Raw genomic sequence first — 20783 nt, forward strand, 5'->3', positions numbered from 1 at the left:
CTTAAAAGAGGATGGCTGGGGAATTCTGGGAGTTGGAAGTCCACCCATCTTAAAAGAGGATGGCTGGGGAATTCTGGGAGTTGGAAGTCCACCCATCTTAAAAGAGGATGGCTGGGGAATTCTGGGATTTGAAGTCCACAAGTCTTCAAGATTCCAAGGTCAGAAACTCCTGAGATACCGGTCCATAACTATGAAAGCTGTGGAGCAAATAGAAAAATGACAGGACACAGTTCTGTCTTCATGAATTGAAGAGGTGGCGGGGGGGGGGGGGGAGAGCAGAAGCCATTGATTAAACCTCGGATTGAGAAAAAGGAAGCTGACAATCCAGAATGGAGAGTATTAGGAAGGCGGCCCTTGACTTTATAGCTGATGAAATAGGAGGCCATGATTCATGGTTGTCCAAATTGACCATTCAGTTCCATAAATAGCCCTTAGCCCAACAATTTGTGAATCATCCTATTTCCTCCGTGGCCATTGCGAAAATGAAATTGAAACAGTGACAGGACTCAAGCTCCCTTCTAAATTCTTGGTGGTTGCCAGGTTTCTGCATTTCTGCATTTGCTTGGTATTTTTACTGTTGGATTATTTTATCGTTGATTATTTTACTGTTCTGGGATGTTTCTCTCTATTGGATTGGCCAGAAAGCAGAATGGGATAAAACAAAAATTAGATTAGTGATTACCTGTAACCAATAAATCCATATACAGGTAGTCCTCAAGTTATGACCCCCAATTTTATGTTGCTAAGAGAAACACTTGCTAAGTGACTCCAGCTCGTCCAGAATGCAGCCGCGCGAGCAATCGTGGGTGCACCTCGGTACACCCACGTTACCCCTATCCTCCGCGAGCTGCACTGGTTACCGAATGGTCTCCGGATACGCTTCAAGGTGCTAGTCGTCACTTATAAAGCCCTTCATGGTATTGGACCTGGGTACTTGAGAGACCGCCTGCTGCCAATTACCTCCCAAAGACCCGTCAGATCTCACAGGGTTGGCCTCCTCCGGGTTCCGTCCACCAGCCAATGCCACCTGGCTACTACCCGGAGGAGGGCCTTCTCTGTGGCAGCTCCGGCCCTCTGGAATGAACTCCCCGCAGGGATTCGGACCCTCACCTCTCTCCAGGCCTTACGGAAAGCCATCAAAATCTGGCTTTGCCGGCAGGCCTGGGGTTGATGAGTTCCCCTCCCCTCTCGACTTATGTGGTTGCGTGATTCTTGCTTATTTTAATTATTTGTATTCTATGTTCCCCTTTTCCCCTTTTGAGTTGTTCGCCACCCTGAGTCCCTCCCGGAGAAGGGCGGCATACAAATAATAAAATTCAATTCAATTCAATTCAATTGGCCAGAAAGCAGAGTGGCATAAAAGAAAAATTAGATTAGTGATTACCTGTAACCAATAAATCCATATACAGGTAGTCCTCAAGTTATGACCCCCAATTTTATGTTGCTAAGAGAAACACTTGCTAAGTGAGTTTGTCCCACTGGACGGCTTTTCTTGCCACCGTTGTCCAGCGAATCCCTGCAGTTAAGTAAATTAGCCACAGGGTTGTTAAGTGAATCTGGTTTTCCCCATTCTCTTTGCTTGTGAGGATGTCACAAGAGGGGATCGCACGACCCCGGGGACCTGTCGTAAATGTGAGCCAGTTGTCAAGCATCCGAATGCAAATCCCGTGACTGTGGTGGGGATGCTGCGACGGTCATTAAGTGTGAAAAAAACGGTCATAAGTCACTCTTTCCCCCCCCAGGGCCCTTGTGACTTTGAACCGTTGCAAGTAGAGGACTACTTTTACAGCACCAAATCCCTTGGAAGGGACGACCGAAACAGATGAAATCCTTCGGATCCAGACAATTCCACCCGATCCAGGTAGCTAGGATACCTGTCCCCCTAATAAAGTCTGTTTTATTTCACTGCCCACCCCACACACACACATACACACCTCCATTTTCCTGGCTGAGTGTTTAGCCAAATAGGTTTAAAATTGGGGAGGGGGGGGTCCCCAAAAGGCTGCCCCTCCCCCAAAATCAAGACGTCTGAAAATGAATTCTTGTCTCTATAACCTGCCCCCTCCCTTTCTGGAGACCTTGGGACTACCGTTCCCAGAAGCCCCCAGTAAGCATGGGCAACGGCCGCCTGGGCCGGGGATTCTGGGAGTTGTAGTCCCAGCCCCCCCTTCTTCCGGAGGGGCGTCTAGCAGAGGCCAGGGGGGGGTGGGTTTCTAGGGAACCTTGTAAAGGTTGTAAAGACTTATAAAAAGCCGGGTTGCTGAATGAGGGGGGGGGGTGTCGTGGGGGGGGGCTAATGGAGGCCGTCACGTGATCCCAGGGAAGGGAGGGGCGGGGGGGAAAGGAAAGTACCCCGGGGGGGGCGGGCGAGTGGAAGGTGAAGGCCGGGACTATCGCACCATGAGGAAAGGAGGCCGCCTGGGTTGGATACCCTAAAAGAAGGGGGGAAAGGCAGAAGCGCCCAGCCGGGGGTTACCTGTCCGAAGCCGGCTCCCGGCCCTGCGGCCGCTACCACCTCCGTCTCCGGCGCCGCCATCTTGCTGCGCCGTTGCCTGGTGGAATTCTCGCGAGAGTTGCCTCTCTTTCCCAACTCCCGTTCTTCCCCCCCTTTTTTTTGCCCGTCACGTGGCCTCGCCTCCCCCCACCCTCGCTCACCTCCTGGAGGCGGGGCTCGTTTGCAGGACTCTGGTACCGTAATGGCGAGAGGAGCGGCGCAGACTATTACCGTATTGATCGATGGATGACTGTCTGCCTGCCTGCCTGGGATCTTGGCGGCTGAAGGAAGGCGAAGGAAGGTCGGTGGCCTCTTCCCCGCTTTTAGGGGGCGGTCCGAAGGTTTCCCGAGGGATCTGAGACTCAACTCCAGTTGAGAGCCAAGAGTTTTCTATGGGAGGGGTGCTTGGTGCTGTCTGGTTTTCCTGCAGACGTCTCGATACCCAGCTAGATAACATCATCAGGGAATCAAGGGAGTGGGATTTGCAGGGGGGGGGGAGGAGGAGGACTATAGAGTCTTTGGTGCTCTCTGAGCTTATTTGTTTTCCTGCAGACATTTCAAGACCCAACTAGGTAATATCATCAGTGCTAGAAGGGAATAGGGTTTGTGGAGAAGAAGGAGAAGAGGAGGAGGAGGAAGAAGAAGAAAAGGACTGGGGTCCTTGGTACTTGAGATTGGTTGTTTTCCTGCAGACGTTTCACTACCCAGCTAGGTAACATCATCAGTTCAAGAAGGGAATGGAGTTTGCAGCATGGAGGAGGAAGAGAAAGAGGAGGAAGACTATAGGGTCCTTGGTGCTGAGATTAGCAATAGCAGTTAGACTTATATACCGCTTCATGGGGCTTTCAGCCCTCTCTAAGCGGTTTACAGAGTCAGCATATTGCCCCCAACAACAATCCGGGTCCTCATTTTACCCACCTCGGAAGGATGGAAGGCTGAGTCAACCCTGAGCCGGTGAGATTTGAACAGCCGAACTGCACTCAGCTGAAGTAGCCTGCAGTGCTGCATTTAACCACTGCGCCACCTCGATTGGTTGTTTTCCTGCAGACCTTTAATTACCAAACTAGGTAACAGTCCTAGCACTGAGGGTGTTGTGTAGTTTGGGTAATGAAACCTCTGCTGCAGAAAAAGAAGTTTAGAGAGCAGGAAAAAGGACCCCTCAGATCAACCCTGAGCCACAAATATTCTCCTTTATTAGTTTTCTGTATGTTCAATGTTGTTATCTAGGGCAGTGTTTCTCAACCTTGGCCACTTGAAGATGTCCGGACTTCAACTCCCAGAATTCCCCAGCCAGCGAATGCTGGCTGGGGAATTCTGGGAGTTGAAGTCCGGACATCTTCAAGTGGCCAAGGTTGAGAAACACTGATCTAGGGGGTCATCCAGACATCTGCAACCTGGATCTGGTAACTTTCGACCTTGCATCCGGTACCCACTGAAAGTGTGAGCCTGGCATGTTAGTCAAAAGCCAGTTGATTGCTCTCACGGTCAGAAAATTTCTCCTTATTTCTAGGTCAGAGGTGGGTTCCTACCAGTTCGCACCTATTCGGTAGAACCGGTTCGTCAAATCTACCGAGCCGGTTAGAAGAGGTTCCACCAGTGGACCCGGAAAGCAGGCCACACCTACAGAAGAGGTTCCAAAAAATTTTGAAACCCACCACTGCCACATATACACACAGACAGACAGACAGACAGACAGACACAGAGAGAGAGAGAAAGAGAAAGAAAGAAAGAAAGAAAGAAAGAAAGAAAGAAGAAAAAGAGTGAGAGTGAGAGAGAGATGAAAGAAAAAAGGGACAGAGAGACAAAAGGAAGGAAAGAGAGGGAGGGAGGGAAAGGGAGGGAGAGAGAGAGAGGGAGAGAAAGAAAACACATGGCCCGCAAGCCACTCCCACCAGGTCACATGGCCGGCAAGCCACTCCCACAAAGGAGGCCACACCCACAGAGTAGGTTCCAAATTTTTTTGAAACCCATCCCTGTTCTAGGTTGAATCTCTCCTTCTTCAGTTCCCATCCATTATTCCTTTTCTGGCCTTCAGGTGCTTTGGAAAATGGCTTGACCCCCCTCTTCCTCTCTGGGGCAGCCCCTCAAATACTGGAAGGCTGCTATCGTGTCTCCCCTGGTCCTTCTCTTCACTAGACTAGCCAGGCCCAGTTCCTGCAACCGTTCATTGTATGTTTTAGCCTCCAGTCCCCTAATCATCCTGGTTGCTATTCTCTGTATCTTTTCTAGCACACTTTTTATAGTGTGGTGAGCAAAACTGGATGCAGTACTCTAGGTGTGGCCTTACTATGGCTTTATAGTGGCATTAGTACTTCGCTTGATCTTGATTACATCCCTCTTGTTAATGAAATTTAGGATTGCGTTGGTTTTTCCCCCCGCTGCCGTAGGATTCCCTGTTAACCTTGCTTGATCCATCCACATGGGATACTTGCCAAATAACCTGAGGCCTGGAAACAAATTCGCATTAACTGGAAAAGGCGCTTCCTTCCCAAGAAGGCAAAACCGAAAATAAAAGCCTCGAGCTTTTTGATCCAGCTTTCTGGAAGGGAAAAATCGCATTCCCAGGTACCTTATGGCTATCATTAAGTGTGATTGGGCACATTCCTAGGGTGTCCAATCACACCTTGGCCAATAAAGAATTCTATTCTATCCTACATTCTCTTCTCCTCTCCTTCCCACTCTCTACTCTAATTACTCTACTTTCTATTCTACTCTACTCCATTCTCTACTCTACTCTACTCTAATTACTTTGTATTCTACTCTACTCTCTATTCTATTCTACTCTACTCTCTATTCTACTCTAATTACTTTCTATTCTACTCTACTCCACTCTCTACTCAACTCTAATTATTTTGTATTCTACTCTACTCTCTATTCTACTCTACTCTCTATTCTACTCTAATTACTCTACTTTCTATTCTACTCCACTCTCTACTCAACTCTAATTACTTTGTATTCTACTCTACTCTCTATTCTATTCTACTCTACTCTCTATTCTATTCTACTCTCTATTCTATTCTATTCTACTCTACTCTACTTTCTATTCTACTCCACTCTCTACTCAACTCTAATTACTTTGTATTCTACTCTGCTCTCTATTCTACTCTACTCTCTATTCTACTCTACTCTCTATTCTACTCTAATTACTCTACTTTCTATTCTACTCTACTCCACTCTCTACTCAACTCTAATTACTTTGTATTCTACCCTACTCTCTATTCTACTCTACTCTCTATTCTATTCTACTCTCTATTCTATTCTATTCTACTCTACTCTACTTTCTATTCTACTCCACTCTCTACTCAACTCTAATTACTTTGTATTCTACTCTGCTCTCTATTCTACTCTACTCTCTATTCTACTCTACTCTCTATTCTACTCTAATTACTCTACTTTCTATTCTACTCTACTCCACTCTCTACTCAACTCTAATTACTTTGTATTCTACTCTGCTCTCTATTCTACTCTACTCTCTATTCTACTCTACTCTCTATTCTATTCTACTTTCTATTCTATTCTACTCTACTCTAATTACTCTACTTTCTATTCTACTCCATTCTACTCCACTCTCTACTCCACTCTAATTACTTTGTATTCTACTCTACTCTCTACTCTACTCTCTCTATTCTACTCTATCTATTCTATTCTACTCTCTATTTTATTCTACTCTAATTACTCCACTTTCTACTCTGCTCTAATTACTTTGTATTCTACTCTACTCTCTATTCTATTCTACTCTAATTACTCTACTTTCTATTCTACTCCACTTTCTACTCTACTCTAATTACTTTGTATTCTACTCTCCTCTCTATTCTACTCTAGTCTCTATTCTATTCTACTCTAATTATTCTACTTTCTATTCTACTCTGCTCTGCCCTCCACTCTCTACTCTAATTACTCTACTCTAATTACTACTTTCTGTTCTACTCTATTCTCCCCCCCCCCGCCCGCTCGCCTCCTTTCCTGAGTTTCTTTTTCCTCCCCCACCCGCCGTCCCCCCCCCCTTTGAGGTCTCCGCCCCGCCCCTTTACCGCTCGGCTGGGGCTTTCCCGTTCCAAGAAGCCTGACCTCATCGGGGAGGCTCGTCCAATCAGGAGGCAGCAGCCGGCCCAGCAGGGGGAATTCCAAGCGCGATCGCCCCCCCCCCCGCTTCCCTTCGGGACCGAAAGCGAGTTCTCTCCCTCTCTCTTCTTTTTTAAGAAAGGAAGAAAAGGGAAACGTAGAAAAGGGGGAGGAGAGAAAACGAAGTTAGCACTTTTTGGGGGTGGCGGGGCGGGGGGGCCTTCTGCGGGGAATGTGGGCTCCGCCGGGGGATGAAGAGCCTGCTGGGACGGAGCCGGAGCGAAAGGAGCCCGAGCGAAAGGAGCCGGAGCCCGGGGATGGATGCTGGCTTCTTCTCTAGGTAGGCGGGAGCGAGGGGAAGAGAGAGAAAGTGGCCAGGCCGGAGCTGGGCTTAGTAATTAGGGCAGGGGGTCTCCAAACGTGGCCACTTTGAGATTGGTGGACTTCAACTCCCAGGATTCTCCAGCCAGCAAAGTAATTAGGGCAGGGGGTCTCCAAACGTGGCCACTTTGAGATTGGTGGACTTCAACTCCCAGGATTCTCCAGCCAGCAAAGTAATTAGGGCAGGGGGTCTCCAACGTGGCCACTTTGAGATTGGTGGACTTCAACTCCCAGGATTCTCCAGCCAGCAAAGTAATTAGGGCAGGGGGTCTCCAAACGTGGCCACTTTGAGATTGGTGGACTTCAACTCCCAGGATTCTCCAGCCAGCAAAGTAATTAGGGCAGGGGTCTCCAAACGTGGCCACTTTGAGATTGGTGGACTCCAACTCCCAGAATTCTCCAGCCAGCTCTGCTGGCTGGAGAATTCTGGGAGTTGAAGTCCACCAGTCTTAAAGTGGCCACGTTTGCAAGACCCCCCCTGAGTTAAGGGTCTCGCTGGCTCCCTCCCAGCTGGGAAAAAGGCAGCTGGGCCTGGGCAGCGGGGCGAAGGTCCATCGTGGAGCGGGCTGGAGGCAGCTGCTTTTTCCCTTCCTTCTGCTTTTTTCTCCTCCTGCCTCCGAAAATGCAAGCGTCCAAAAAACATTTTACCAATTCTACGTGTTGATTCTGCTTTATAAGGCCACACTTGGAATATTTGCAGCCAGTTTTGGCCGCCACGATGTAAAAAAAAAAGATGTGGAGACTCTAGAAAGTGTGCAGAGAAGAGCAACAAGGAGGATTAGGAGACTGGAGGCTAAAATATACCCAGATCGGTTGCAGGATTTGAACTTGGTTAGTCTAGAGGAGAAAAGGACGAGAGAGGAGACATGTTAGCAGTATTCCAATATTTGAGGGGCTGCCACGAAAAAGAGGGGAGGGGAAGAGCAAGAAAGAGGATTAGGGGACTGGAGGCTAAAACATATGAAGAACGGTTGCAGGAACTGGGTATGTCTAGTTTAATGGAAAGAAGGACCAGGGGAGACATGATATAAGTCTTCCAATATCTCAGGGGTTGCCCCAAAGAAGAGGGAGTCAAGCTATTCTCCAAAGCACCTGAGGGTAGAACAAGAAGCAATGGGTGGAAACTAATCAAGGGGAGAAGCAACTTAGAACTGAGGAGAAATTTCCTAACAGTTAGAATAATTAATCAGTGGAACAGAAGTTGCCTCCAGAAGTTGTGAATGCCCCAACACTGGAAGTCTTTAAGAAGATGTTGAATATCCATTTGTCTGGAACAGTATAGGGTTTCCTGCCTAGGCAGGGGGTTGGACTAGAAGACCTCCATGGTCCCTTCCAACTCTGCTATTGTATTGTATTCTATTGTAGAAGTTGTGAATGCCCCAACACTGGAAGTCTTTAAGAAGATGTTGAATATCCATTTGTCTGGAACAGTATAGGGTTTTCTGCCTAGGCAGGGGGTTGGACTAGAAGACCTCCAAGGTCCCTTCCAACTCTGCTATTGTATTGTATTCTATTGTAGAAGTTGTGAATGCCCCAACACTGGAAGTCTTTAAGAAGATGTTGAATATCCATTTGTCTGGAACAGTATAGGGTTTTCTGCCTAGGCAGGGGGTTGGACTAGAAGACCTCCAAGGTCCCTTCCAACTCTGCTATTGTATTGTATTCTATTGTAGAAGTTGTGAATGCCCCAACACTGGAAGTCTTTAAGAAGATGTTGAATATCCATTTGTCTGGAACAGTATAGGGTTTTCTGCCTAGGCAGGGGGTTGGACTAGAAGACCTCCAAGGTCCCTTCCAACTCTGCTATTGTATTGTATTCTATTGTAGAAGTTGTGAATGCCCCAACACTGGAAGTCTTTAAGAAGATGTTGGATAGCCATTTGTCTGGAACGGTAGAGGGTTTCCTGCCTAGGTAGTGGGTTGGACTAGAAGGTCCCTTCCATTCTCCCGTGATTCGGAACAATGGCAGATAGTCCTCAACTTACAATGGTTCGTGTTTTATTTTTTTATAAAAAGTTTTTTATTAGATAAACATTAAAAACATTGGACCCAGTGCGACATTTCTGGCGTGAACGTTTCCGTGTAGAGATTAGCTCCTATAACAATTCCATTTTATATCCCTTACATAGGTCCATGTGGTAAGTCACTTGAGCCTTTCTTTTATATAATTACTAATCCTACAAATATCTCTCCAATCTCTACTAACAATGTTGCCTAGTTGGGTAATGAAAGGTCTGCAAGAGAACAACCAATTTCCAGAGAGCACCAATAGCTTCATAGGACTTACTTTCTTTACCAAATTGCTCATTTTACAGTTTCTTTGGACTGCCTTGGTCCAAAGCCTCTGAGGGATGTACAACGAAGGGAGAGAGACATGATAAAAGTGGGATATAAATTACAAAATCGAGGGGTTCCTTGGAGCTATCAGAGGCTGGGTGTTTTCTTGCAGAGAGCATCAGAGATCCCATAGTTTGAGCTACAAATATTCTCCTCTATTGGTTAAAATTATATAATTTCTTTTTTTTAATATACTTTTTTATTTTCCATTTTCATAACATACAATCACATGTATACTATTACATAGCCAGTATCCTATTGTATTAAGTAGTAATTACATCAGTTCCTCTTGTCATCAACGCCCAGAAAGATAAAAACCCATTATTAGCTCTTCTGCTCTCCATACACCTCTTTCTTCTCCCTCTCTCCTACCTCCTTTCTTCCCTCCATCCTCCTTTTCTACTCTACTTCCCCTTCCTTTCTCCTTCTCCTCTCTCTACATTCCACTCCTCCTTATCCTCCTCATCTTCCCCCTTATCTTCTCTCCTATCCCTCTCTTCCCATCTTTCTTCTCCCTTCTGTTTCCCACTCTTCCTCTCATTGGTGTATTTCCGATTCTGAGCAAACTCCAATCTATGTTGATGGTATTTATGCTTTCATAACAATATACTTAACATATGCTAGTTCTAAAGAAAAAATAAGAGAAGACAGTATACATGTGCAATCATATTACATTAAAATCTAACACCCCTCGTCAAACCTCCCTCCCTCCCCCCCAACCCCCTATCCCCCCCCAGCTTCCCTCCCCCCCGACTTCCCAGAACCCATACATGGTATAAATCTTTAACAAAAACAGTCTAAAATATATTGGAAAAAAGAATAGAGAATTGATAACATCTTTACATTGAGCTTAGCTCCTCCTTGCTAAGCTAACTTTAAACAATTTATATCATTCCTGATCTTAATCATAAGCTATCTGGAATTTCTTAGTCCCGTATTTATATGATTTCTTGAATCCTGCCATCTTGCTGCAGCCACTCACTTTTTCTTCCTGTAATAAATGGTTTACAGGCTGCAAAACAAATAAATAAATGATTCTGGAACTGGTTTTCCTATTACACAAATCCAGAAAAATGGTTTGTGGTTTTAGGGACCTGTTTCTCGATATATATATTTTATATGTGGAGTACTTGTATTGTGTTTAACTGGTTGTAAACCCCGAGAGAGCTGTTGGCGTCGGACAATCTATAGAGGAAGAATAAAAAATGCATGAGTTTTAGGCTGTGGGTTTGCTCCAACTGCAGGCTAGTGGGCTTTGAATGAGTTTTAATGAAAAAGCAATTTCTATCCTCACCAAAGTCATTCCCTCTGTCACAAATACAGAGATAACAAAACATAGAAAGCTAAAAATGTGCTTTAGTACCTCAACTTACGACCACCATTGAGGCCAGAATTTAGGTTGCTAAGTGAGACGTTTCTTAAAGTGAGTTTTGCCCCGTTTAGCAATAGCAATAGCAGTTCGACTTATATACCGCTTCAGTTCGACTTATATACCGCTTCATAGGGCTTTCAGCCCTCTCTAAGCGGTTTACAGAGTCAGCACATTGCCCCCAACAACAATCCGGGTCCTCATTTCACCCACTTCGGAAGGATGGGAGGCTGAGTCAACCCTGAGCCGGTGAGATTTGAACAGCCGAACTGCAGAACTGCAGTCAGCTGAAGTAGCCTGCAGTGCTGCGTTTAACCACTGCGCCACCTCGGCTCTACCTTTCTGGCCACAATCTGCTAAGTGAATTAATGCAGTTGTTAAATTAGAAGCACGGTTGTTAAGGGAAACTTGCTTTGCCTGTTTAACTTTGCTTGTTGGACAGCGAGGAGGTTGAGGAGGGACACGGGCCAGTCCTGGAGTCTGGGGAAGGCTCGGACGAGGGCTCTGCGTCAGAGGCAGAGAGGGGGCCAGAGCCATCTGGGAGTTATGAGCTGCCTCCAGAGTCAGACATCATCGAGGCAGAGGAACAGGCTCCCCCTGTTCCCAGTGCGCGCATGCGCAGAGCTGCCAGAAGGAAAGAACAGCTAAGACAGAAGGGACAACTTGGGAGTAAGGCTTGGAGGTGATTGGCCCCTCCCATAGGACATAAAGAAGGAGCAAAGACACATGAGCCTTTGCAGGAAGCAACTTGGTTCATGCTGGTCAGTTTACCTTCTGAAGCTCTGTTTTTGACTCTGTGCTCCGTGTGGCCTTGCAAGCTAATTGCCAGTTAGGTCTTTGGCAGCGTTTCAAGGAAGAGAAAGGTGGAGCCGAGGTGGCGCAGTGTTTAAACGCAGCACTGCAGGCCACTTCAGCTGACTGCAGTTCTGCAGTTCGGCTGTTCAAATCTCACCGGCTCAAGGTTGACTCAGCCTTCCATCCTTCCGAGGTGGGTAAAATGAGGACCCGGATTGTTGTTGGGGCCGATATGCTGACTCTGTAAACCGCTTAGAGAGGGCTGAAAGCCCTATGAAGCGGTATATAAGTCTAACTGCTATTGCTATTGCTATTGGGTGCTTATCAGCCTTATCCCGAAAGACTTTGGCAGCCTACTGTAGGACTCTTTGCAACTATCTGGGACTCATTACGAGCTGTGAACGAACAGGATTCACAGCCGTTGAAATAAAAACGTGTGCTAAGTGTGTGCTTTTGACTGTCTCAGGAAGCTTAGGCCAGAACAACGGTCTTAACTAGGTGGCCAAGCATCCAAATTTGGATGATATGACTGTGGGGAAGCGGCAATGGTCCTAAGCATGAAAAACGGACAGGCTGTATTTTTCAGTACCGTCGTAACTTTGAATGGTCAGTAAGTGAGCTGTGGTAAGTCGAAGACTGGCTGCCCTGCAGTGGACTGCACAGTATTGTGCGGTTGAAGGAACTGGGTATGTCTAGTTTGATGAGAAGAAGGACTAGGGGAGACATGATAGCAGTCTTCCGATATCTCAGGGGTTGCCCCAAAGAAGAGGGAGTCAAACTATTCTCCAAGGCACCTGAGGGCAGAACAAGAAGCAATGGGTGGAAACTAATCAAGGAGAGAAGCAACTTAGAACTGAGGAGGAATTTCCTGACAGTGAGAACAATTAACCAGTGGAACAGAAGTTGCCTCCAGAAATTGTGGGTCCTCCATCACTGGAGGTTTTTAAGAAGAGGTTGGAGAACCATTGGTCTGAAATGGTCTAGGCTCTCCCTACTAGAGTAGGGGTTGGACTAGAAGGCCTCCAAGGTCCCTCCCAACTCTGTGATTCTGTTATTCTATAATCCTAGAACATTTAATCGATGGAGCGGCTTCCCTCCAGAAGTTGTGGGGTGGGGGGCTATCCCTGGAGGCTTTTAAGAAGAGATTGGATGGGCGTTTGTCTGAAATGGTATGAGGCTTCTTGCTTGTGCGGGGGGGTGGGGGTGGACTAGAAGACCTCCAAGGTCCCTTCCAACGTTGTTACTCTGCTACTGTTCGACTTACCACTACAATTGAGACCAGAAATAAACTTATTATAGGAAGAACGGTTGCAGGAACTGGGGATGTCTAGTTTGATGAGAAGAAGGACTAGGGGAGACATGATAGCAGTCTTCCAATATCTCAGGGGCTGCCACAAAGAAGAGGGAGTCAAGCTATTCTCCAAGGCACCTGAGGGTAGAACAAGAAGCAATGGTTGGAAACTAATCAAGGAGAGAAGCAACTTAGAACTGAGGGGGAATTTCCTGATAGTGAGAACAATTAATCAGTGGAAGAGAAGTTGCCTCCAGAAGTTGTGAATGCCCCAACACCGGAAGTTTTAAAGAAGAGATTGGGTAACCATTTGTCTGAAGTGGTGTAGGGTTTCCTGCCTAGGCAGGGGGTTGGACTAGAAGACCTCCAAGGTCCCTTCCAACTCTGCTATTGTATGAGCGGAAGGAGGAAGGAGGGAAGCCACAGCGGTGCGAACAAAGCTCTGATTTTTTTTATGTGCGTTGAACATAAGAAGCCTTTGTTCTCTGGCCTTTTAAAATTTTTTATTATATCCTGCAAATCCACCCTGCTCTGATGTCCTTAATATTTCATTTTTACTACCGTGAAGGAAGTCCTTGACTTACGACCACAATTGTGCCCAAAACATCTGCTGCTCAGCGAGACTTTGGTTCAGTGAGTTTCGCCCCATTTTACGACTGCGGTTGCTAAGCGAATCACCTCCGTTGTTAAGGGAATCTGGCCTCCTCCCCCCTCGTTGACTTTGCTGGTCAGAAGGTCGTAAAAGGGGATCATGTGACCCTGGGACACTGCAACCGTCATAAATATGAACCAGCCATCCAAACTTCTGAATGTAAATCCATAGGACCATGGGGTCATAAGTGTGAAAAACGGTCATAAGTCACTTTTCTCCCGGGCCGTTGGAACTTTGAACGGTCACTAAATGAAACTTGTAAGTCGAGGACTTCCTGTACTTACAACCACTTACAACCCTCTGTTTGGTGACCCTTAGAAGTTACAAGGGCGCTAAAAAAAGTAACATATGACGTGTCCTCACACTTATGACCGTTGCAGCATCCTCGTGGTCATGTGATTAAAATTTAGGCACTTGGCAACCTCTCTTGTATTTATGATGGTTACAGGGTTACAGGGTCAGGTGATCAGCATTTGCTTTTGACAAGAAAAGCATTAGGTATCTTCGATGCCCCAAATCAATCAATCTATCTATCTATCTATCTATCTATCTATCTATCTATCTATCTATCTATCTATCTATCTATCTATCTATCTATCTATCATCTATCATCTATCTATCTATCTATCTATCATCTATCTATCTTTCTTTCTTTCTTTCTCTCTCTCTCTCTCTCTCTTTCTCTCCTTCTCCTTCTCCTTCTCCTTCTCCTGTGTGTGTTCATTCCAGCATCTGGAGCATCTCAAGCAATTTCAACCAAGCTTGGTACACAGATGACTTACTCTCTGGAAAGAAATATTGTGGGGGTCTGTTAAGATACAGCCTGTTGTGCCTTCAAATAGCTTCTACTGTAACTGCCGTAAAATGGCTTCTACTGTACAGTGCAGCGAATTTACCATGGTAACGGCTTCACAGTACTCCACAAGGGGGCTCCCTCTGGTAAGGGGGAAAAAATCCAACATTAGAAATTAAGTTTGGTCCAGACATTTTCCCCTTATAAAAAAAAATATCCGGGCAATGCTGGGTTATCGGCTAGTTATTTATAAAAGTAGTAAGAGATGTGATATAAATGAATAAATACATGACAAAGGTCTCATTTTGCTGCAGGCTGTCAGATGAATCTCCAGCGGGTCATGCCAACGCAGAAAGCTGGTTTCAAATAAACTCTGGCTAACTATCAGAGAAAGCTTACCAAAGGTGAGATTCACATGTCATTTATGCCTGGTTTATGAAGGGGAAAGGGGTAGGGGTGTTAAACCCCAGGCCCGGGGGCCGAATCCGGCCCACGGGGTGCTTAGATCTGGCCCGTGGGGCCACCCTAGAAACAGCGAAGGACCGGCCAAAACAGAGCTCGGAAGGGCTGCGTGCCGCCCTCCCAAGCTCCATTTTCACTGGCAGAGGGTTGCAGGAGGATGTCCCAGCTGAAAACGGATCTCGGGAGTCTTGTTTTCATTGGCAGAGCACTTGCGCCACCACAGACGCCGACACAAGCGATGTCAAGCTGGCCACGCCCGCCCCGGTCATACCCCTCCTGCCCCTCCCAAGGTCAAACACAACCCTGAAGCAGCTCTCAATGAAATCGAGCTTGACGCCCCCGGTGTAGAGTCTCCTACTTGGGTGGGAGCAGTGCCGGATTTAGATGAAAAGAGGCCCTAGGCTATTCCACTTATGAGGCCCTTTCACCTCCCATTTTTAAGTTTGTAAATTACATGAGAGACAATAAAATACATCATTACTTTGATATATATCAATATATATATCAATATATATAGCTGGCCTCCCGACGGAGGGCGGCTCTGCTCTGCGGCAAAGGCAGCGAGGCCAGCCGCCTCCCCTGCTGTGCTCAGCTGCCCGGCTCGGCCCCCTCGCCCTCACCTGCCTGGCCGCTGGTGGGCTCCGCGTCTACGGGGCGGCTACTGGGAGCGGCCGCGCCTCTCGCCCGACCGCCGGTGCCGGGAACGTGGGCGGGCTCCCCAACTGCCGCGTCGCTGGAACGATCTTAACCAATACATTTTTATGTTTGTTTATTAGTCATATGCGTAGAATTTCTCCTTATTTTCGGTTCAGTGTTTTAGTGTTCACTGTTTTTAGAATAGCGTAATTTTAATTTTGCTAACAATTTGAATGTAGGCCCCTCCTGATCTTGAGGCCCTAGGCTGAAGCCTAGTTAGCCTATAGGAAAATCCGGCCCTGGGTGGGAGGTTGGGCTAGATGACCGACAAGGCCCCTTCCAACTCTGTTAATCTGTAAATCCCAGATTGCAGGATTGAATATTCTGGCTGAACTCCTGCAGCATCTTCCTCTGTTTTATTCTTCTTTTTTCTTTACAGGCTTCTCTCGCTTGCCGCTTCTAACCTGTCCACAATGCAGCCAACTAGAGAGACTTCGGGTAAGGATTTTCAGCATTGCTTTACAGGTGGTCCTCAACTTACGACCCCAGTTCAGCCCAGCATTTCCCGTGCTACCTGCCAATGTTCGTTAAGTGAATTCCGGCCCATTTTTACGACCTTGCTTGTTACAGTTGCTAAGTGAAGCACCACAGTTTTTAAGCGAGAAACACGGCTGTTAAGGGAATCTGACTTCCCCATTGACGTTGCTCATCAGATGGTCGCAAAAGTGGATCGCGCAACCCCGGGACTCTGCAACCGTCCTAAATAGGAGTTTGGTTGCCAAGCGTGTGAAATTTGAATGGTCATAAGTCACATTTTTTTCAGTGTTGTTGTAACTTTGAACAGACACTAAACAAACTGTCGTAAGTGGAGGACTTCGAGGTAGTCCTCGACTTATGACAATTGAGCCCAAATTTTCTGTTGTTTAGGGTGACATTTGTTAAGTTTGTCTTGCCCCATCTTACAACTTTTCTAGCCATTGTCGTTAAGTGAATCCCTGCAGTTGGTAAGTTAGTCACCCGGGCGTTAAGTGAATCCGGTTTCCCCGTGGACTTTGCTTGTTAGGGGTCGCAAAAGGGGATCTCCAGGACACTGCAGCTCTCATCGATGTGAGTCAGTTGCCAAGCATCTTGATCACATGATAATAGGGATACTGCAAAGGTCATAACTGTGAAGAACGGCCTGAAGTCACATTTTTCAGCGCCGTTGTCGCTTCGAACGTTCACTAAAACTGTTGTAAGGCGAGGACTACCTGTATTCAAATCTGGTCGGAAGTCTGAGCGAAACGGGAAGCTAATTTGGAGGTTTGAAAACAAAAGGAATATGTAATACCACATAGAAATAATATTTCTCCTTTTTTCTTTTGCAGATGAATTAGGTAAGCACCTGGGGGATGTAGTGGGGGTGCTGCCAATGACAGGTAAGGAGATATTCATCACTTAATAGCTGCTGGAACAGGCTCCAGCTGTTCTTCTGCCTCACTGATGTCTGACTCTGAAGGCAGTTGATAACAGTGACGTGCGGTGAGCTTTATGGCTGATGAGGCAGCAATTTTTTTTAGACTTGTGGACTTCAACTCCCAGAATTCCACAGCCAGGCATGCTCAGTTCCGATTTAAAGCGACAGCATTTTCCCCCTTGCAAAATAAGTTTTCCCATTCTTTTTCTTCTCCCTCCCCCTCCTTCCTCCCTCTCTCCCTCCCTCCCCCCTCTTTCAAACAGACACACGCACACAGAGAACTTGGATCCCTCTCTCACTCACTCATTCTCAAACAAACACAAACACAGAAGTTGGATTGGATATATTTTCCAAAGGCTTGAAAGCAGCTCCTCTGCCATACCCCCCTCCTTCCCCTGCTGCCTTCCGATCGGAGCCTTTGATTGCAGGTGAATCATGTTGCCTTTTCAAAGTTGTAATCAGTGAAGCTGGGCTTATATACTTTTATCCAGCTGTGTGTGTGTGTGTGTGTGTGTGTGTGTTTGAAAAGGCAACGTGGTTCTGCATGCAATCAAACTTTTTGAATTCCTCCCCTCTCCCCACACAGGCACCTTTTCCAGCTGTTTCAGAGAGGATTTCAACTCTGCTTTTGCCTGCCCTCATGAAAGGCCAGAGCTCTGAGTCAGACTGAGCTAGTTGCTCCCAGAGAACTCTAAAAAGCCTCTAAAAATGCCCTCTACAGGAGGCGAGAGAACACGTGCCTCCTTTGCATACGAAATTTTTCGCTTTTTAACCCTTGCTTAACTCTTAAAAGGCAAAAAATTGCTTATGCACAGGAGGCCCATAGTTCTCTCGCCTCCTCCTATAGTTAACACTAAGCAGATTCCAAGTCACTGTGACTTGGAATCTGGCAGCAATTACCTTGGCTTTAATTATTTTAAAAAAAAATCTTTAAAATTCTTTCCTTTTCCTCACGCCTCCCCTGCCTCTAGTGACTGCACGTCCCTGGTTGATAACTGACATACGGCCTTGGCTCCCTCTCTGCCTCCGACACAGAGCCCTCATCCGAGCCTTCCCCAGACTCCAGGACTGGCCCAGGTTCCTCCCCATCCTTCCTCACTGTCCGAATCTGCTGCCAGCTCCGCTGGTGGCCCACAACATGTGTAGCATGTTGTCTAATCTTGATTCCCATGGTGTCCAAGCCGCGATTTAGGAGGAGTCGGTGTCAGGCCTGCCTCCTTCAATATCCAAGAAAGGAAAACCTCAACTCCATTTGAATAAAGATTAAGTACTTTACTAGATGTGAATTGAAAGCAGCGAAAAGGAAGCAAGATCTGAGCCAAAAAGGCGCGAACATGTACCGTATTTTTCGGAGTATAAGACGCGCTCTTTTTCCCCTCAAAAAAGAGGCTGAAAATCTGCGTGCGTCTTATACACTGAATACAGCATTTTTGGCCTCCCCAAACCCTCACCCTTCACCAAAATGGCCGTGCAGAGCCTTATGGAGGCTTCCAGAGAGCTCCTGGGGACTGGGGAGCGCAGAAATGAGCACAAAAACGGCCCGTTTTTGCTCAATTTTACCCTCCCCCCGGCCCCCAGGAGCACTCTATAAGCTTCCTAAACGCTATCCATGCCTTTATTTAAAAACAAAAAATGGGCCCGTTTTTGCGAAAATGGGCTGTTTTTTGCTTGGTTTCTCCCCCCCCCCCCGCCGCCTCCGGAGCACTCTGCAAGCCCCCTAAAGGCTATCCATGCCTTTAAAAAAAAACAGGCCCGTTTTCGCGAAAAACAGGGAGGTTTGCAGAGTGCAAAGACTTTTTTTTAATTTGCCTCTTCAAAACCTTGGTGCGTCTTATACTCCGGTGCGTCTATACTCTGAAAAATATGGTACATATCAACATTTACCCAGCATCCTCCCCCCCCAGTTACCCCAACCCAGTGTCCAATCTACAACTCCCTAAGGTGTGAGCCGAGGTGGCGCAGTGGTTAAATGCAGCACTGCAGGCTACTTCAGCTGACTGCAGTTCTGCAGTTTGGCGGTTCAAAATCTCACCGGCTCAAAGGTTGACTCAGCCTTCCATCCTTCCGAGGTGGGTAAAATGAGGACCCGGATTGTTTGGGGGCAAAAGGCTGACTCTGTAAACCGCTTAGAGAGGGCTGAAAGCGGTATATAAGTCTAACTGGTATTGCTATTGCTATTGCTATCTTCAAAAAGCCTCATCCAGCTGGTATGCCAGATGGTTGGCCTTGGCCAAGTCCCAACATCAGCCTCCGGCATGCGCAGAAGATGGTGAGCACAAAACTCCCTTCTTCATAACTCCTCCAGCACCAGTAATTCCCCCTCCCAAATGTCCCAAGCCCCTCCCTCCCCGTTTCTATGGCAGCCGATAGCAAGCAAGGAAAGCAAAGGCTGATTGCAGCTTAACCAAACGAAGCAGAGCTTGGACGAATGAATGGGTCGCAAACCGCTCGAGCCCAGCCTTTCTCTTCTTGGTTTTCTAGCCATCATCGATGAGCTGATTAAAGAAGATGGTTTTGCTGAGGATCCAGGATCCCAGGATCCGGGCTTCGTTGATCGAGCCCCCCAAGTTGATTCCCAGAAGCACCGACTTCACCCCGCCGGGGGAGATGCGGAGCGCCGGGAGGATGAGCCTTTTGCAGAACGGGCTGGAGCACTTACGGGGTGTCGGTGGGCCCCGCCCCGGCTTCACCCCAGGATTCCTTCCCCCAACAGCTGTCCCAGACCCTCAATAACTTGTCCTTGCGGCCCCAGCTGGTCCCAGAGGGCTGCTGCCCCCCAGCCGGGATATGGATGCTCCTTGGACAGCTCCTGGCCCTTCGGGGTGCGCCACGGTGGCCCCAGAACCTCTGGATGACGCCATGCGGGACCCTCCAAGCTGGTGATCATCGAGCAGCCGAAACAACGAGGGATGCGCTTCCGGTATCAGTGCGAAGGGCGGTCAGCCGGGAGCATTTTGGGAGAAGGGAGCAGCGAGACCAACAAAACGCTGCCTACCATTGAGGTGAGCGGGTGTGGGGCAGGAGGGGTGGAGTTAAAGGGCAAGCCCCGCCCATAGGGGAGGAGGGGCTTAGAACAGAGAACCTAGGAGAGGAGTGAAATCCAGGTTGTGCCCTCCAGGTGTTGGAATAAGAATAGAATAGAATAGAATAACATAGTTGGAAGGGACCTTGGAGGTCTTCTAGTCCAACCCCTGCTTAGGCAGGAAACCCTATACCGTTCAGACAAATGGCTATCCGACATCTTCTTAAAGACTTCCAGTGTTGGGGCATTCACAACTGCTGGAGGCAATTTCTGTTCCACTGATTAATAGTTCTCACCATCACTTCCCCCCCACCCTCCAACTTTTTAAAGCATTTTCTCTGCTGGGTCAGGTGAATGGGCGGGAAACAATGCTTTAAAAAGTGGGGAGGGGGAAGCTTCCGATGATCACGCGGATCCCCTGTGAGCCACGCGATCCTCAGAAGCTTTTTCTCTTTTTTTTTTCCACTTTTTTAAAAGCATTTTTTTCCTGCCTATTTGCCCAAACCGGCAGGGGAAAAAAATGCTTTAAAATGGGAAAAAGTGGCCACGCCCACCCAGTCACATCCACACACACACACACACACACACACCACACACACCACACACGCAACCCACAAAGCCACATAAAATAGATTTCGCCACTAAAGCCTCAACAACTTTCTTGCATTGTGGGTGACCAAAACGGGATAGCAATAGCAGTTAGACTTATATACCGCTTCATAGGCTAAGCGGTTTACAGAGTCAGCATATCGCCCCACAGTCTGGGTCCTCATTTCACCCACCTCAGAAGGATGGAAGGCTGAGTCAACCTTGAGCCGGTTGAGATTTGAACCACTGAACTGCAGATAACAGTCAGCTGAAGTGGCCTGCAGTACTGCACCCTAACCACTCCTGCGCCACGGGATGCTGTGCATTTCCAAGTGTGATGGATTGTGCAGAGAGGGTAGTTTGGGGACATGACCCTCAAAAACCGCGGTCCACTAAAGCGCGCCCGATCAAAGCGCGTACGAGACGTCATCAGCAGCGCGACAAA

At 47.4% G+C, this 20783-nt stretch overlaps 2 protein-coding genes across 2 annotated transcripts in view; one reads left to right on the plus strand and one right to left on the minus strand.

The window, feature by feature from the left end:
* The window catches only part of CLPTM1 (CLPTM1 regulator of GABA type A receptor forward trafficking), a 29500-nt gene extending 26917 nt beyond the window's left edge, over positions 1-2583 (minus strand). Inside the window, exon 1 of the mRNA XM_032228332.1 lies at positions 2477-2583. Within this exon, the coding sequence (XP_032084223.1) occupies positions 2477-2536 (60 nt within the window). The 5' untranslated portion in view covers positions 2537-2583. The remainder of the gene's footprint in view (positions 1-2476) is intronic.
* Positions 2584-6746: 4163 nt separating this feature from the next.
* RELB (RELB proto-oncogene, NF-kB subunit) overlaps positions 6747-20783 on the plus strand; it is a 33876-nt gene continuing 19839 nt past the window's right edge. The window contains 6 exon segments of the mRNA XM_032227655.1: positions 6747-6896; positions 14489-14578; positions 15712-15770; positions 16640-16648; positions 19210-19597; positions 19600-19730. Coding sequence (XP_032083546.1) covers positions 19516-19597; positions 19600-19730 — 213 coding nt within the window. The 5' untranslated portion in view covers positions 6747-6896; positions 14489-14578; positions 15712-15770; positions 16640-16648; positions 19210-19515.

This window comes from Thamnophis elegans, chromosome 12 (genome assembly GCF_009769535.1).
Source record: "Thamnophis elegans isolate rThaEle1 chromosome 12, rThaEle1.pri, whole genome shotgun sequence".
NCBI classification, from domain to species: Eukaryota; Metazoa; Chordata; class Lepidosauria; order Squamata; family Colubridae; genus Thamnophis; species Thamnophis elegans.